Below are 17,194 nucleotides of genomic sequence, written 5' to 3' on the forward strand. Positions count from 1 at the left end.
GTAATTGGAATTATTCTTAAAGTATCGGGGATTTCTGTCCCTAAGAAGAACGGCTTGCATGGCTTCATAAAGGTCATCATAAGTGATTAATATCAAAGCTTCACGAATATGAGGCTTCATACCATCTATGTAGTCCATAATTAAACGAATGTCAGTGCGTTAGTTTGATAGGTCTCTAAGTTGGTCACATAAATCCAAGCATTTGTCATTATAAGTTCTAACGGGACCGCTTTGAATCAAGTATCGAATACTATGATAATTTGCATATCCGTCATGAGACTCTTGGAAGAATTAATCATCTTTTGAAGTTCCGCAGTACAGTCATCCCAACCAGCATCATTGAGAAGACAATCACTTGTTCTATTAATCATTGTACTAACTAAATCCCCTTGAGCTATTCGGCTGAAATTTACAGTAAAAATAAATAAAATGAAAATAAATTGTAATTAAAGAGAAATGTATTGATGAGATTCTATAAGTAGGAGGAGACCATGGTTATTTATTCTCACGGTTTGGTATGGCTTCCTAATTCATTTTTGTACCATAACAAAGATTCGTATCATCATGGATACCTCCAAATAAAAATGATGTTCGGGATGGGCCCCGTCTAATGATGGCCAGTTCCAAAAAATCTATTGACAAACACCTTTCATTCTTGTACCGTTTATAATACGTACAAGCGCTTGAGAGTGATTGCAAAATCGAGAATTGAATAAACAGAAAAGTGAGTATTGACTTTTCAGTAAACACTTAAATGGCTCGCAATAGCCAGTATTCGAGTGGGCTACATGCTAAAGTCAGTATACTTTATATATTAGGATATTATCTTATAGTAGATGGGTCTGGAATTGTCTACTCAGAAGTCGGTGAGTGCTTAGACTATATGTATAGATGGTGTAGAAACAAGCACACTATTTAGACCCTTAAGGACACTTCCGGGAAAATGGATCAGTCGTACTATACCCTGTTGTAAATTACCTGTATAAGCTGTGGTTATACATTATATATAAATAGGATGACAGGAGCGATTTCATGTTAATTAATCCGATCGGTATTGTGACTGAAACCAGTACCTGATTGCCTGTGGCTGATTTTCAGTACACAGCTACACGTCAATAGGTTCACCGAACAGGTGAGGACCTTTCAGCTCGGGTGGAAAGTTCAGAGAGGGTGGAAGGAAGAGTTGAGAGCGAGGATTTGCAACCAATGGCTCGCTTATATAGCCTCATTGATTTGTGCAGGAATCCAATGCAGAGAATCAGCACCACCGCTCAACGGAACTCCTAGCATTCTTCCGTCATCAGCAACAAACCCATCGTGTGGCTGAAATACTTGCTACGTTAAAAATAACTCCGTAACCGATTGTGTATTACCCTAGCCCGCTAGTCTATAAAAATGCATGAATATATAAATGTTAATTAATTAATTTGAAAATTTCAAATGGTCATCCAAGGAGACAATTTCGTAATTGAATTTTTCATAAATAGCCAGTTTTTTAATAAATTCTTGACCTTTAATGGTAAATTCGTTGAAAACAAAAAAATTTTCAACTAGTAAGGATTCAAATTGGCGATAACAGTCTTTTGTATTAGTAAATGATTCAACATGGTCGATTTTATCAAAAAGGTCCGTAGTATCTGTAGTCTTGGTGGTGGAGGTGGAAGGGTCTCTTCCCAAATCATAATCACTAACGTATTGGTTATAGTCAAAAATCAAGTTGATTAATTCATCAACCAAAGCGTTAAACAGGTCAGCGTTGAAAACATATGCTTCGAAAAGTTTTTTCGAGGTGATTAAGGATTCCATCATTAATCTTGAATGCTCAAAATTATGGTATAATCTGGAATTGGTCAACATGGCCAATTTCAAGGGACGTTTCACCATTTCATCGTATTTCTTCAATAAGTCTTCATTTGAATCTTCAATGAGTTTGATGATCGAGTCAAGCAATTCAATTATTTGGTCAATCATTTCATTCATCTGCTTATAATGTTTGGGGGCAATCAGCCTGGATATGGGATGCAATATCAATCCTTCTTCAAATTCAAACTCTTCGTTATTGTTCATCAAAACCTGATTCAAATTGGATAAATTGCTGGCAAAATAAAACTCTTTATGGAAATATTGGTTCAAATCCTGATTCTTCTTAAATATCAAGGGTATTCTCTCCTGTAATTCTATACCCGAACAAGGATTGGTATCAATCTTCTGAGCATTCTTGACTGGCTTAGGTGATGCTGATCTTATATACTCTAGCGATACAAGCGACGATTGGCTCGAATTATTAGAATAGAAGTTATTGCACTGGATCCCTCTCGGAGTACTAACATACGTAGAGTCATTCAATAGATCAAAACTAGTAGTGGAAGGAGTGACATTCAGAGTGGAAAACGTAAAGTTCAACTTCTCAATCGATTTTAGATCAGTAGATGATATCGTTCTATACTGAGACATCGTTATTGTTCTAATAGAAAAAGCTCTTTATCTGGTGATTTTCCTTAAAGCCTGGGATAAATCAGTTCTTTTATAAGGTTGCAAGAATTCTCGGTGAGAAAACTTGCCTTAATCTGTGCCTCCAAAAAAAAAAAAAAAGTCTTCTAAAAAAAAAAAAAATCTTTTTCTTTTGACTGAGGCAAAGATTCTCAAACATAAACAGCAAAGTTACGCAGCAATATAGGTACTCCGCTCCTTATCGTACCATACCTCACTTCTGGTACCTTTACTGTATACCTGACTTACTGTATACCTGATGAGGATACCTATGTTTGCCGTACTGCCATGTCCATCATGTCCACTAGCCATCCACTAGCCCAGGGTCCCCCAGCCATAGGCGTGCTGGATCATCACTGATGCTTCAGTCGTTGCTGTTCTTCTTAGTATGTCTTTTATGTCTTCTTAGTATGTCTTTTATGTCTTCTTAGTATGTTTTTAATGTCTTCTTAGTATGTCTTCGGTATTCCTCAGTATTTCATCTCAGCATTCTTAGTATTTCTTAGATTTCTTCTTTCTTAGTATTTCCTGTATTTCCTGTATCTGTATTTCTTATAAAGTTCTCCACCAGTACCCTGGATCCAAAATAGTCACGGTGCTGGCCTTAACGAGCAAATACGAATCTCGATTATTGTCTTGATTATTGTAAGATTTACCTTTGAGGAGAATCTAATAAGAAATTTTGCTGCAAATATAAGGTGGGTTATTCCAGGCAAGGCTTTGCCCCAGCCGGACTGAAACCCGTACCTTTCTGAGGGGATTGTTTTTTTGTCACGTGACCGGTGTTTATCTTATTCTATTGGTTTATATCAGTGGTTTATTTGGTCAATTATTCTTTTGTCTTGTATGTTGCAATTTGTCTTTTGTCTTGTCTTTGTCTTGTCTTTTGTCTTGTCTTTTGTCTTGTCTTTTGTCTTGTCTTTTGTCTTGTCTTTTGTCTTTTGTCTTTTGTCTTTTGTCTTTTGTCTTTTGTCATTTGTCTTTTGTCATTTGTCTTTTGTCTATTTGTCTTTTGTCTATTTGTTTTATTGACCTTTGACTTATGGCTCCCAGTTTACTTTGAAATACTTCTCAACGCGTATCTCTGTATTCCAATGCTTATTCTGTATGCTGCAATTCTGTGCTATTCTGTGCTATTCTGTGCTATTCTGTGCTATTCTGTGCTATTCTGTGCTATTCTGTGCTGCAATTCTGTATGCTTTCCAATTATTAACTCTTCTCCCGTTTATCTTGTAGATTCCCACAAAGAACAACCAATATATAGGTTAATCCATTCAAATCCTTTAATAACGCGGATATCCTCTGATCAAACACCGAAGTATCATGATTTATAAGTTAAATACTCAAATCGGTGTTTGGTATACCCTTCTCCACCTTTCTATTGTTGCAAATTTACTGCGAACAATTGCAACCATTTTTTAATCCCTATAAATATGTCAACCTCTGTATCATATATATCCCCTTCACTATATTATATTAAAAATGAAAGTACCAGCTTACCAAAAGGCAGTTGTTTTCGAACAAAATGGTGGTCCTTTAATCTATAAAGATATTCCGGTTCCAACCCCAAAATCAAACGAATTATTAGTCAATATTAAATATTCTGGGGTTTGCCATTCTGATTTACACGCTTGGAAAGGAGATTGGCCAATGGCCACCAAAGTCCCCTTGGTTGGTGGCCACGAAGGTGCTGGAATCGTGGTGGGAATGGGGGATCAAGTTAAAAATTGGCAAATCGGTGATCATGTGGGGGTTAAATGGATTAATAGTACTTGTCAAACTTGTGAATATTGTACTAATTGTTTAGAACCAAATTGTGAACTGGTGGAATTGAGTGGTTATACTCATGATGGTTCTTTCCAACAATATGCTACCATTAGTTCAACCCATGCTTCAAAATTCCCAAAATCCGCCGATTTGGCCCAATGCGCTCCAGTTTTATGTGCTGGTCTAACCGTTTATAAAGCTTTAAAACGTAACAATTTAAAACCAGGCGATTGGATTGCTATTTCTGGTGCCGCTGGTGGGTTGGGCTCAATGGCTATCCAATATGCAATTGCAATGGGTTATAGAGTCTTAGCAATCGATTCTGGGGCTGATAAAAAAATTTTTTGTGAAAAATTGGGTGCTGAAGTTTTCGTGGATTTTGCTTCTTCTAAAAATTTTATTCAAGAAGTGAAATCACTCACCAATGGTGGCCCCCATGGTGTCCTCAATGTTTCGGTATCGGAAAAGGCAATCAGCCAATCAGTTCAGTACGTGAGAACTGCTGGGACCGTCGTATTGGCTGGGTTGCCTCCTAATTCTCATGTTCATACCCCAGTTTTCGAAGCGGTTATGAAAAATGTTAAAATCATTGCTTCTTATTTCGGTAACATGTCTGATATGAATGAAGCCGTTGATTTTTTCGCAAGAGGTTTAATTAAATGTCCAATCAAAATCGTTGGACTTTCCGAACTATCAAAAGTTTATGAAATGTTCCAAAACGGTAAAGTAATGGGTAGATATGTATTGGATACTTCAAGATAATTTATATAAAGTTAATCTTCTTTTCCTTTCTATTTACTTCATCTCTTTTCTTTTATTCACTCGATCTCTTCTCTTTCTATTGACTTGATCTCTTTTTCTCTTCAACAAGAGCATTCATCACTTGAGTAATTTTGGAATATAAAGCGTTGTTTTTTATCATTAAACTCCATTGAGCTAAATTGGGATACTGCTTCGTTAAGCTCCGATCATCGTAAATTAATTTATGTATCTGGTATTCGTTATCAAAAACATTTTCCATAACTGGGAAACTTAGTATTATATCTGCCGCAGTTAATTTATCTCCTATAAAATAACCAGTACCTTCTTCTTTTAATTTTTTCTCTAAATACTCCAAATTGAGCCTCCATTCGTGTATGTAATAACCGTTATTCAAACCTTTGCCAAAAACTTTGGCTAAATATTTTAATCCAATGGGTGCAATTTTTTTTGCAACTGAATTAATCAAAATCGAAATTTGCAAGTGCTGCAAAGTACCTTCAGAATAATGAAGATAATAGTCTACTCGAAGCTTATCTGCTTCTTTTTCGGGATTCAATATATTTTCTGGATCGTAATGCTTTAATAAATACTGCATTATTAGTCCACTCTCAAGTAAAAATAAAGGCTCAGACCCATCTGCAAATATAATTTTTAGCATAGGCGCTTTTCCTAACTGATGAATATCAAACATGGTATCACATCGAAACGTTTCTGGGTCTCTTAAATGTATTTCAACTTCGTAATCAAGCTTCAATATTTCAAGTGTCCATAAGATCCTGTGAGCTCTTGAATCATTCAACCTAAAGATGTTAGAATAAGATAAAATTTTTTTTTTTTTTTTGCTAAAACATACCAATACAAGTAGAACTTATCTTTACTAGTCTTATCTTTACTGCGTTTATTATCTTCACTACTCATGTTGTCGTTCATAAATTATTGATATTTTAAATTAAATATAAATCTGAAAATTTAGCCAGTTTAAATTTGATTAGCGAGAGAAAAGGCTCCCCCGCCTTTTTTTTTTTTTTTTTAAGCCGTTTACTATCAAAAATTACCATAAGGAGTTAAAGTTTGTATATTAATACTTTTCTAGCTCATATAATCGATACGACACCATTCAACTGGTCTAGGTAACGGCCTTTCCTTAAAGGGTCATATTCAATTAGCTTTTGTAGCATGGACTTTATATCATCATCGATTAAGGTCTCATTATTTTGTTGTTTAATTAGGCCCTTTATAACAATAATACTTTTCAAGCACCAAACATTATCCCAACTATTGATATGATCATCTTTCTCCAATTCGTTTAATTCTTCAACAGTTTTCAATTGTTCTTGCAATAAAGGAATGTATTGGTTTTCCTTCTCTAGATAATCAACGAATAATGGCTCAGTTAAAAGCCATAATAAGTATAACCATATAGATGTATCGTCAGAGTCCATAAACATCCCAGTTTTTATCAAATTTAGTTCGTGTTGAAGTAGCTTCAAGGGATTCTCGAAAAGGGTAATTGTTTCAGATTCAACATTAGTATTTGATTCCTTCGTCAAATGATAAATTTTGATAATTAATTTACTTCTATTATGCCATGCAGAAAAATTAGATATATTCTTATTAATCTTGGTTGTAGTATAATCAAACTCCTTCAAATTAATAGATAGAATCTCTTTTGAATTTTGCTCAATATTTTGAACTACAAATCTTCTATATTGCCATCCATGGAAGTTTCTACTATCCATTTCTAAAAGCTTTGAAACAATACCTAATTCAAAGTCCCAATTTGCCATCTTTGCCTCTTGTAGCTTTCCTAAGCACCAAGCCCTATGATTCCAAATCCAATAACATTTCGGGAACTTTTTCAATTGTTGCAAAACTAACTTTAAATCATCTTCCAAACTAGTTTTTAGATCAAGTTCCTTCTTGTTAAATAAATCAAGCAAAATTTCTCGACGATAATTCCATATAGTATAGAATTCAGGGTTCAATGCTAATAGTTCGGTGGTCTTGCCGAGTCTCTCCAAAGTATATTCCTCGGCCTTATTGGATCTTAATAAGTCTTGTTGAAGCTTCTTGTAATGAACAATTTTCGCTTGATCTTTTTCGATCTTCAATCTCTTCGCCTCTTTGGATAAATTGACTCTTTTCACTCCGTGTTCCTATTCTTTCGGTTAGTCTATTTTCTTCATATCTACACAACCTTCTGGTACATACCATTACGTTTATTTAGTCAAACCGTTTCTTGATAAAAAAGTCTCGTAGTTTGTATTCGAAATTATCACCAAAAAAATTTCTTCAGCACACGCATTCATTTTTTGCAATTCTCTGAACCTCTATCTTAAGCTTTTATAGCTTAATCAGATCATCTGCCGTTGAAAGACCAAGCTAGTATAAAATGGGTTCTTTTTTGAATTTCTTTCATTTTTTTCATTTTTTTCATTTTTTTCCATTAACTTTCGTTATTGTTTAAGAATGGATTCGTTTTCAACAATATTTATCTACTTTTTCTTGAAATACTTGAAAAATAAGTCAAAATTGTACTTTTTCCATCTTAATATCTAAAAACATACTTTAAGCACGTATTACAACTCATATGTACTTTCTAGGTGCTATTTATAATGAAGACCATTCAATTGACCTTGAATTAGTTGGTGTAGGTAATGACTTAATATTCCAGATGTACGGGTTTATTATTAGAGATATAAAGACTGTGAAATCAAAAACAAACTCAACTGCAAACTCTTTATATTAGCAGCATGACCACCAATCCAGCAGATAACACGTCCCTTTCCAAGTTAGCATTGAAAGGGTCCTCCAAGATAGTGGCAGATTACTTTGAGTTTGCCATTAATAACATTTTATTTCAAAGAGGAATATATCCAGCAGAAGATTTTATAACTGTGAAGAAATATGATTTACCATTATTAGTGACGGCTGATGAGGAGGTTAAAGATTACATTCGTAATATAATGACACAAGTGAAGAAGTGGATATATGGTGGAAAAATAATCAAGTTGGTGGTTGTGATAATAAACAAATCCACCACTGATATAGTGGAAAGATGGGAATTTGCTATTGAAATCTTTAAAAATGATGGACAATCAAGCGATACCACTGATAGTAAACCCAAAGAGTTGATTCAAAAAGAAATTCAATCAATTATAAGACAAATCACCGCATCCGTGTCATATTTACCATTTTTAAAGGACGATGATTATACTTTTAATGTTCTTGTGTATACTGATCCAAAGTATGATACAAGAAATTTACCAAATGAATGGGCTGATACTAATGGAGATGCCAAATTAGTCGAAGGAGAAAACGTTGAAAATGTCAAATTTACTTCATTTAGTACAAATATTCATCAAGTTGGTACGTTAGTCAGTTATAAATTATCTGAATAATATATTTTGCATTAAAAATACATATATAAATATACATATATAAATATACGTATATAAATATACAAGTTAACATTTTATTTATGATTTTGGCTTTGATTCATTAAGATCAAACTCTTGATCAAATCTACGTCTCTTATTACCTAACATAAATCTAACCGAACCTTTTAAGCCGATTGAATAATCCCATTTTTTCAAGTAAAAATCTTGTTGAAGCAAAGGTTTATTAGTAGAAGCTTCATTTAAAATTTTTAAGTCATTAAACCTTGATTTTAAATCCATAAATTTGAAAATTTGTTCTTTACCCAGTTCGGGATCAATTGAAGGTATATAATCATTTAAAATTGAAAAATTCATTTGATGAATGTAATAATCTAGAATATAAATTATTCCCTCATTAACCAAAGGTTCAGGACATTTAAAATCTTTGAAAGAATCAATTTTTTCCAAGATTTTTATTAAGTTATCTTGATAATCGGTATTTTCATCTTCAACTTTATTATATTTTGTTGATAAGTGCTTTGGTTTTAAGTTAAGAGTGACAATAATGATTGCTAAAGCAATACAATGAGGAGGAATGATTAAACATAAAGGAGTTGACATAATATCAAAAGTAATTAACCAACTAAACATTGAACTTTTATAATCGAGTCCTAATTTTTTACTAAAGGTAACTACTAATTGATCAGGAGAAGGAATATTATTTGAACCATTTATGAAATCAAATTTTATAATTTGTAATAATTTAAATTCAAGATTCATAATAATTTTTCTTTGATGATCAATATTAATTGTCGATTCATCTAAATCTCTTAATTTATTCGATATAATTAAAATGTCTCTTAATTTCTTGATGCAATCTTCATTTTTACTTGCTAAGAATAAACAAGCTAAAGAAACTATGAATGGGTCATTTTCTTCGACAATTTCTGATTCTTCATTCATTTCCTCAAATTTATTAAATAGATAATATCGTTGATAATAATTCATTGTGGTATTTAATACCCTTAAAGGTAACTTCAAGCTCTTACATATTTGGAAAATATACTGGAATATTTGGTGTTTTCTTTGATTGTATCCTATTTTTTTATGATCTGGAATGGTAAATGAATGTAAGTATGATAATTCTGATGAGGTGAAAAAGGGTCTTGAGACTTGTACTATTGATGGCATCAACTTTGGTGGTGGAGTTCCCGCCACTTTTGTTTGCGACGGACTCTCACTAAGGGGTCTTTTAAGAGGCGTTGACATGTTTAATGTAAGAAATGAAGTAGAAGTAGGTCTTTTATATTTTTCATTGGTAAATTTAATGGTGAAAGAAACTAGAGATACACCCATACACCACCCAGAGAAGACACCCGTACACATACATCAACCAATTAATTTTTTACATATAGACAAATAATTGTATTAAACTAGACTAATCTAAGCAGAGAAAGATAAGGAGAAACCTAATTTGTGGACTGGTTCAGCCAATTTCAAAGCATCGAAAGAGGTACCTAAACCTAATCTAACACCAGGTCTTAATTCTTGAGAGTAAGATAAAGCGGTTAAACCAGAATCGGCGATTTTAGCTTTAACAAAAGCAGTAGAGTCTAATTGGTATTTGGTAGCAAATTCAACGTTAACGTTAGAGGATTTGACAGAATCCCAAGTAGCTTTAGCACCAGCTTCAACCAAAGGACTAACTTTATGGTAGTAAGCAGCAGTGAAAACAGACAAGTTAGAAGTGGCAGTGGCAGCAATGGCGTATAAAGGACCAGCGTAACCAACACCAACAGAGTATTTGTTAACTTTAGCAGAAGAGATATCGTAACCTAATTCGGCACCAGCATTGAAACCATCGTGGGCAACAGATAAATCAGCAGTGGCAACTGGTCCTTTTAATAAGTCAAAGAATAATCTGGCGTTAACAGCAGATTGTTGGTAGAAAAAGTTTAATTTAGCATTTCTTGGACCGTTTGGAACAACAGAAGTATCTAATTCACCTTTTAAACCTGGAGTTAATAATTCAGATAATTCAATCTTGGTGTTAAGAGAGTTGGCGTTGTTCCAACCTTGGGTCAAGGTCAAACCGGTGGCCTTATCAGCGTACTTAGCATCAACAGAAGCAGCAATTGAGTTATCCTTAGCAGTCTTACCTTTAACAGTGAAAGCAACACCGTTTGGAGCAGTTGATTTAACATCAACGGCAGCGGTGGCCAAGTGGAAGAAATCACGGTTTAATAAATCGTTAGAAGCCTTTTGGATATCGGAGAAAGCTGGTGGAGCCATTGTGAATTGAATATGTTTGATCAATAAAGAAGAAGAAGAAGAAGAAGAAGAAGAAGAAGTTGATATTTGTTGATAATTTGAGAAGTTCACCAAAAAAAAAAAGTCCTCCAAAAAAACGTTGAGCAAATTGGAAAACCCACCAAGTTCAAATCAAGTCTAATTACACTTAAAAAGTGAGAATTGCCAGTCAATTGGCCTCTTACCACTCCACCAACTACACTGTCACAATGTAGGGCATATATTTGCCTTTGGCCCACCCACGGGTGCCTCAATCACTCGATCTAAACTCCCTGGTGGAGGGGCCCGAAACACAATTTGATTGGCTGGTTGCGATTCACGTTCACTGGGTTGGGGATCGGGTGTGGCGTCCACAAAGACCCTTTACCCCCAATTGATCTAGCACTGCTACATCGATCATTACCAGTTCCCTCCATTGCATCGAATGAAGTTGTTGGTGTAACCGGACTCGGACGGTGTCGGTGGTCGCGTTTATGGGCCAATTCCCTTGGGGATCCCTTGGGGATCAGAATCGTACTACACCGTTGCCCTTCTCTAAGGGAAAGGGGGAAAAAAAAAAGAACACCCACGGAGAGCATACTCAGTAGCCAAACATCAACAGAATGATTAGTAGCGTGTCGCTTGTATCCACCAATGCCGAGTTGGTGCAGTGTTTCCGCAAGCACTTGATGCTGCTCAGGAGCTTACCCTGGAGGATACCCATCAGTATTGGTACCATCCATGATTCGATTGAAAATATAGTCAGGAGTCCCTTTGTGCAAGAGACCGCCATTGCAACCCCGGGAAATGCTCTTGGGTTGATGAACGACGGCTTTGACAAGCACGTCTTGAAGGCAGTTGATCCGGTCAACTATACTCAGTTGGCGAACCAGATCAATGCCTTTTTGGTGGAGAAGAATAATGGTTACATGCCCACGAAATTGGCAAGTGTGATTAGCTTATCCAAGTATGGGTCTGTTTCCAATAACGTCACTACAATTGTCCATGTACCCACCATGGTGCTTCCTCAACCTTTGGCCAAAACGGATTCTCATCAGCTTGTGTTTGACTGTATTTGGAGTTGTTGCTTGAGCTTATCCGGGACGTCAGTATCTCACTTGATATTGCCCGGGTTCGGGTCCGGGTATGGAGGCCTTGATCCCGATACTGTTAGCGAGATCACGCTAGTCTGTTTGGTCTTGTTTCATCTTGAGGTAGAGGCCTCGCTTAAACAATGTATGATTTTGATGTTATTGCAAAAAAGAATGGAGTTGTTGCAAATCGAGTCGGATATTGCCAATTTGAAACATTGGTTAAGCGATTTTGGCAGATGGAAGTTGGACCACTTGCAGGAGGGACTGCCAATGGAACTTAAGGACTGGATAAGATGTTTCGATCGTGGCAATACCTGATGTTGGTAAGACCTTGACAAGTTTTGATCCATAAATGAGTTATGGAGGTTGACATGTCTCAGAACAAAAAATAGGTTCACTGAAAAGGGAAAAAATGAAAAAAAAAAAATTAAAAAGTAAAAATCCCAACTATAATATTCTTTAAATGACAAAGTCTTACTACAAATATACGCTTGGATTCATTCGTAATGTTGCAACAAATAGCGTGTTGCTCCTCAATCGCCAGAAGAAACCTTGGATGGGGCGCTGGAATGGGGTGGGAGGAAAACTAGATTTAGAAGAAACTCCTTTGCAATGCATTCAACGAGAAACTCTAGAAGAAACCGGACTAGATTTGGATCAAGATCAGTTTATTGATTGCGGGGTGATGAGATGGTTTGTGGACGATGAAGATTTCAATGGAGTTCATATTTTTGTTGCTGATTTGAATAATGAGCAATTTGAAAAATTTCCTAAAACACCTTTTGTATACTGTCACGAAGGTATTTTAGATTGGAAACATTGGGATTGGATCTTGGATAATGACAATGTTGGAATTGTTGATAATATTCAAATAATTTTCAAACATATTTTTAATGAAGATCACAACTCGCAAGATTTATATGTAGCTAAGTATCATCAACAAAAGTTAACTAGTTGTGTTTATTACCGAAAAGGTCAAGTTACTAACCCTGATTTATAGAAAAAATTATTTATTTCACATATATATATATACATCTATGTAGTCCAAAGACGTGCGGTACCATCAGCACCAGCACTAAATAACCATGCTTCTTTTGGATGCCAAATTAAATCCAAAACTCCTAAACTATTGATAACTTTATGACCAGTTAATTTTTTCAATGGTACTAATAATGGATTAGTCATTAAATCATCATAAACAGTACCATGGAATACATGAATACTACCATCATCGGATGCAGTTGCAAAAAGCGGTAAATTACTTTTATGAAATTTAATTTGTCTAACTGCTTTTTCATGATATCTTAAAGTTTTATATGGAGTTGAACTTAAATCTAAATCATGCCATAAAACTCTTTTATCATATGATCCAGCTAATAAATTATCACCTCTTGGATGAATATCAATATTTGATAATAATCTTGCCCCCGGCATTAACTTTTTAATTAAGCTTTGTTGTGATAAATCATAAATTCTAATAGTTCTTTGTGAACAAACGAATAATTGAGGTTTGAAAGGATGAAATTTTGCATCCATTATAATACCTTTCAGTTTTTTGAAAGGTGATTGTGATAAATGTTTTGAAATTTGATGAATTAATACTGCAGTATTTTTACTTTCTGGTGAAACTGTTACAAAATAATCACCTTTTCTATGCCATGATAATTTTTTAATTGTTTTACGACATTGTATAATAGCTGAAATACCTAATTGTGATTGTTCAGAATTAGGAGGATACCATTTGGCTACTTCTTTTTTAATTTCATTATTTGAATTAGATTCTTTTGGTGTTTCTTCATCATCTGATTCAACTTGAATATCACCTCCTTTCTTCTTATTACCAAATGTGTCATAACCCCAACCACTTTCGATTCTCAATCTACCAATGTTTTCAATATCAAATCCAAAAATTGGTGGAACAATTAAATAAATATTTTCACCAGCAACAACCCCTAAAATACCAGTGGCTGAATCTGGATTCCATTCTAAACTGTCAATATGATCTTCTGGATTTTCTTCAACGTCAACTAATTGTATCTTATGAACTTGTCTACCGGTCAAAATTTCCCAAATTCTAACACTACCATCATCTGAACCCGTGGCCAACCATAATCCTTGAGGATCAATTGAAATGGTACGTATTCTTGCTTCGTGACCTTCAAAAATTGTTGAACAACGAATAGGAAATGGTCTCAAATCTTTTGGAGATGGTAATTCTGGGATTAAAGAATCTGGATCAATATTTAATTTATTATGACGAACTCTTGGTGCTAAATATAAATCTAAACATCTTTCGAATCTTTCTCTAATATTTTCTTCATAACCAGGAACTTTACGTAATGATCCATATTTTTGAGGTATAAAATTCTTTTCACGATCAATTGGTGCAGTTTCTAACCATTTTTGTTTTTCTTCATCATTCATTAAGTATTCTTCTGGTGGATTATATGACTCTTCATTTGTTGGAGGAGGTAATTTAGGAGCTCTCAAATTCATTATATGATCATTGACTTCATCTTCCTTATTCCATAAGTCAAAGTTAAATTTATCTTTTTCTTCAATTTCTTCTTTAACTTTACTTGGTGGTACAATTCTACCATCTCTGATTGCTTTAACGATTTTCATGACTCTTTTAGCTTCATGTTTTGATGGAACAAACCTTCTTTTTGGTTCTGGTACAGCAGTTACTGGCATAACTTCAGTTTTTGAAGTAAACCATTCAATAGTTGGTTCATAAGGATTAATGCTTTGATCAGTATTTTCATTAGCTTGAATTTTTCTAATTAACTCTAATTCTTCATCAGTTAATTTTAATGATGATCCAGTATTTTGATCTAATAAACCAGTCCAGCCTTCAGGTAAGTCAATAGATTCCAATAATTGATCTAATGCTGAACCTTTAGCAGGTCTCATGATTCTTTTACCATTGATATCATAACCCAAATGAGGCATTTCTTCATAAGCTGAAAGTGGTATATTACCTATGGTATTAAAGTTTTCAACGTCACTATCATCGCTATCATAATTTGGTTCAATTTCAGGTTTAATCACTCTTGGTCTACCATCAGAAAACTTGGTATGTATTTCTTCATCATTGCTATTATTAGATAAAGTTCTAATCTTGACGTTTGTTAATTTATCGGTGATTGAAGTTGTTTCGTCCTTTGGTTCATCACTTTCAAAATCGGATGAATTATAATCACTTTCATTAACGTCTTCTTCTTCACCAATAAGTTCGTTGAGTGCTTCTTCATCCTCATCATCTCCTTCACTTTCCTCTTCTTCATCCTCTTCATCACTGGCTTCACTAGCTTCATCATCGATTAAGCCATTAACTTCAAATTCTGGATCAGCCTCTTCTTCACTTTCACTTTCGACATCTTCAGTCTCTGGCTTTCTCTTCTTTGATTCACTGGCTTTTTCAGTAACAGCAGAAGCTCTTGGTTGTCTAGCCATGTTCGTCTAAACTATCAAACCCTTCTTATTAGTGCAAAAATGATAACTAGTTATGATTAAATTTTTCAGTATACTTTTTTTTTTTTTTTTTCTCTCTCGATGAGAGATGAGGGCAGAGGTGTGCCGTGACAAAATATCAAAACTGATAAACTGATATACTTGACATCAAGATAGGACTATAACACCAGGATGAATTCGATACGGCAGATAATAAATATTAATCAGAAGGAATTGGAGCAGAATGTGAGTGATCTGGGGTCATGGCATTACGAATATAGGGACACCTCATATATTTATATTGGGCAAATACCTTATGAATTGAAAGAAGAAGATATAATTGTTATATTTTCACAGTTTGGAGTGCCAACACATATCAAATTGATCAAGGATAAGGAAACAGGGAAGAGCAAAGGATTTTGTTATATGAAATACGAGGATTCTCGGCTGTGTGTATTAGCTATTGATAATTTAAATGGGGTTAAAGTTTTTGACAAGATACTTAAAGTCGACCATGTTTATTTCAAAGTGAAGGAGAACGAGCTGGAGGACGATCTATTAATAGATTATGGGGTAGCAGCCAATGCTGAGATTGAAGGGGAAGAAAAGAAGTTACTTGAATACAAAGAGACTACCGAGACCGCTGAAGATACTAAGGAAAGTAAGAAAGATGAATTTAAAGATCCCATGGATGAGTTTGAAAAAGTTGACGAATTTAAAGATCCCATGGATGAATTTAAAGATCCCATGGATGAATTTAAAGATCCCATGGATGAGTTTGAAAAAATTGACGAATTTAAAGATCCCATGGATGAATTTAAAGATCCCATGGATGAGTTTGAAAAAATTGACGAATTTAAAGATCCCATGGATGAATTTAAAGATCCCATGGACGAGTATATTAATAAAGACGATAGGAAAAGACAGAAACACCGTCACAGTAAACACAAGAAAAGAAAAGAGGTCTAATATATACTATTCAGCTTTAACTTTATGATCAATGTAATACTTATAGAAAGCTTCTTTACTTTTCAAAGACATATTTTCATGATGTAAAAGAGGATAAGAGTTATTTAATAAAGCGGACACCACGCTTTCTTTAATCGAAACTCCTTCATTGATGACGATTCTGAATACGGCCAGGCTCTGCTGGGAACGCAAACTTAATAAACGATACAAGTAAGCGAATTTAGACACAACTGGAATTGGTAGAGTAAGATACTGGGGGGAAAGTTTCAACATGATAGTTCTTGAATTGATTGAGTTAGTAGTGGTTGTAATTGGAGGATAAATCAAGGGCAACACTGCACGATTATTTGAAGTAGTACCTTCGATGAAATAAAAGCAAACTTTCGAAGGATTAGCATTGACATAAGCATTTATATCTTTGATAATTGCTTGGAAACGGGCAGGTTTTGAATTTGGAGATTGGAAAGTGAAAAATACCGCATCAAACATTGAACAAAGGTATATTTCATTTGAAGTTGAAGGAATCAAAAACGAAACATTCTTCCAAGAAGAAACTTTCGAGATAAGTAATAAAAAGATTGGATCCAAGGGACTTATGAAATTAGCGAAAAATAACTGATTTGGTCTCGGACTATATTGTTGTAAAGCCTTAACATCACCTCTACGGAAGCCTTGAACCGAAACATTTAGTTCTGGGAAGGAAAACAAGTATTTAGCAATAAATTGGTACCAAGCCTTGAATGGGAAAATCAACGAAAGTAATAAAACAATTGTTAGAATTGGTAATTTGACCAACACCACCAAGGGATTAACCACGAATCTGGTCACTGGGTTCACCGAAGGCACTGGTGCTGGTAGGAATGGTGAGATCCCCGTTCCTTTATCTCTCCAATTCGAAAACTTCTCCATTACTGGTGAATGTAGTAGATGAGGTGAAAAATCCGATAAAAAAATTAGTATACATATATATCTATGTATATATGTACGGAG

The 17,194-nt window shown here is 34.6% G+C and overlaps 12 protein-coding genes across 12 annotated transcripts; 5 read left to right on the top strand and 7 right to left on the bottom strand.

Moving 5' to 3' along the window:
* Positions 1–1,422: 1,422 nt before the first annotated feature.
* HYPBUDRAFT_5700 (uncharacterized protein) lies at positions 1,423–2,786 on the bottom strand (the record flags this gene model as incomplete). The annotated part of the gene is made up of 2 exons (XM_020223518.1): positions 1,423–2,445; positions 2,775–2,786. 2 exons carry the CDS (start codon positions 2,784–2,786, stop codon positions 1,423–1,425), a joined length of 1,035 nt encoding a protein of 344 aa, XP_020076938.1.
* A 1,160-nt stretch (positions 2,787–3,946) lies between these two features.
* Positions 3,947–5,308, top strand: HYPBUDRAFT_152625 (zinc-dependent alcohol dehydrogenase). Its single transcript, XM_020221116.1, has one exon. It carries the CDS (start codon positions 3,973–3,975, stop codon positions 5,017–5,019), a length of 1,047 nt encoding a protein of 348 aa, XP_020076939.1. The 5' UTR covers positions 3,947–3,972; the 3' UTR covers positions 5,020–5,308.
* Positions 5,096–5,937, bottom strand: HYPBUDRAFT_148174 (glutathione S-transferase family protein; the record flags this gene model as incomplete). Its single annotated transcript, XM_020220107.1, has 2 exons — positions 5,096–5,819; positions 5,873–5,937. The coding sequence occupies 2 exons, from the start codon at positions 5,935–5,937 to the stop codon at positions 5,096–5,098; spliced, it is 789 nt and encodes a 262-aa protein (XP_020076940.1).
* A 115-nt stretch (positions 5,938–6,052) lies between these two features.
* On the bottom strand, positions 6,053–7,420 carry BET4 (Rab geranylgeranyltransferase). The gene is made up of 2 exons (XM_020219636.1): positions 7,231–7,420; positions 6,053–7,175 (listed from the first exon to the last, which is right to left on the bottom strand). The coding sequence occupies exons 1-2, from the start codon at positions 7,231–7,233 to the stop codon at positions 6,114–6,116; spliced, it is 1,065 nt and encodes a 354-aa protein (XP_020076941.1). The 5' UTR covers positions 7,234–7,420; the 3' UTR covers positions 6,053–6,113.
* A 306-nt stretch (positions 7,421–7,726) lies between these two features.
* Positions 7,727–8,420, top strand: MAD2 (spindle checkpoint protein; the record flags this gene model as incomplete). Its single annotated transcript, XM_020222732.1, has 1 exon — positions 7,727–8,420. The coding sequence occupies exon 1, from the start codon at positions 7,773–7,775 to the stop codon at positions 8,418–8,420; it is 648 nt and encodes a 215-aa protein (XP_020076942.1). The 5' UTR covers positions 7,727–7,772.
* A 78-nt stretch (positions 8,421–8,498) lies between these two features.
* On the bottom strand, positions 8,499–9,661 carry HYPBUDRAFT_137709 (uncharacterized protein; the record flags this gene model as incomplete). The annotated part of the gene is made up of 1 exon (XM_020219637.1): positions 8,499–9,661. Exon 1 carries the CDS (start codon positions 9,588–9,590, stop codon positions 8,499–8,501), a length of 1,092 nt encoding a protein of 363 aa, XP_020076943.1. The 5' UTR covers positions 9,591–9,661.
* A 181-nt stretch (positions 9,662–9,842) lies between these two features.
* Positions 9,843–10,691, bottom strand: POR1 (porin; the record flags this gene model as incomplete). The annotated part of the gene is made up of 1 exon (XM_020223519.1): positions 9,843–10,691. The coding sequence occupies one exon, from the start codon at positions 10,689–10,691 to the stop codon at positions 9,843–9,845; it is 849 nt and encodes a 282-aa protein (XP_020076944.1).
* Positions 10,692–11,311: 620 nt separating this feature from the next.
* HYPBUDRAFT_148179 (putative ADP-ribose 1''-phosphate phosphatase) lies at positions 11,312–12,100 on the top strand (the record flags this gene model as incomplete). The annotated part of the gene is made up of 1 exon (XM_020220108.1): positions 11,312–12,100. The coding sequence occupies one exon, from the start codon at positions 11,312–11,314 to the stop codon at positions 12,098–12,100; it is 789 nt and encodes a 262-aa protein (XP_020076945.1).
* Positions 12,101–12,245: 145 nt separating this feature from the next.
* On the top strand, positions 12,246–12,782 carry HYPBUDRAFT_107795 (uncharacterized protein; the record flags this gene model as incomplete). The annotated part of the gene is made up of 1 exon (XM_020218584.1): positions 12,246–12,782. One exon carries the CDS (start codon positions 12,246–12,248, stop codon positions 12,780–12,782), a length of 537 nt encoding a protein of 178 aa, XP_020076946.1.
* ERB1 (Erb1p) lies at positions 12,779–15,177 on the bottom strand. The gene has a single exon (XM_020219295.1). It carries the CDS (start codon positions 14,732–14,734, stop codon positions 12,818–12,820), a length of 1,917 nt encoding a protein of 638 aa, XP_020076947.1. The 5' UTR covers positions 14,735–15,177; the 3' UTR covers positions 12,779–12,817.
* A 250-nt stretch (positions 15,178–15,427) lies between these two features.
* HYPBUDRAFT_107680 (U2 snRNP complex subunit) lies at positions 15,428–16,204 on the top strand (the record flags this gene model as incomplete). Its single annotated transcript, XM_020218573.1, has 2 exons — positions 15,428–15,940; positions 16,073–16,204. 2 exons carry the CDS (start codon positions 15,428–15,430, stop codon positions 16,202–16,204), a joined length of 645 nt encoding a protein of 214 aa, XP_020076948.1.
* HYPBUDRAFT_152626 (lysophosphatidic acid acyltransferase) lies at positions 16,129–17,118 on the bottom strand (the record flags this gene model as incomplete). Its single annotated transcript, XM_020221117.1, has 1 exon — positions 16,129–17,118. A coding segment is annotated over exon 1 (899 nt), but the record flags the coding sequence as incomplete, so codon positions are not given.
* Positions 17,119–17,194: the final 76 nt, after the last annotated feature.

This window comes from Hyphopichia burtonii, assembly GCF_001661395.1.
Source record: "Hyphopichia burtonii NRRL Y-1933 unplaced genomic scaffold HYPBUscaffold_3, whole genome shotgun sequence".
Taxonomy (NCBI): Eukaryota; Fungi; Ascomycota; class Pichiomycetes; order Serinales; family Debaryomycetaceae; genus Hyphopichia; species Hyphopichia burtonii.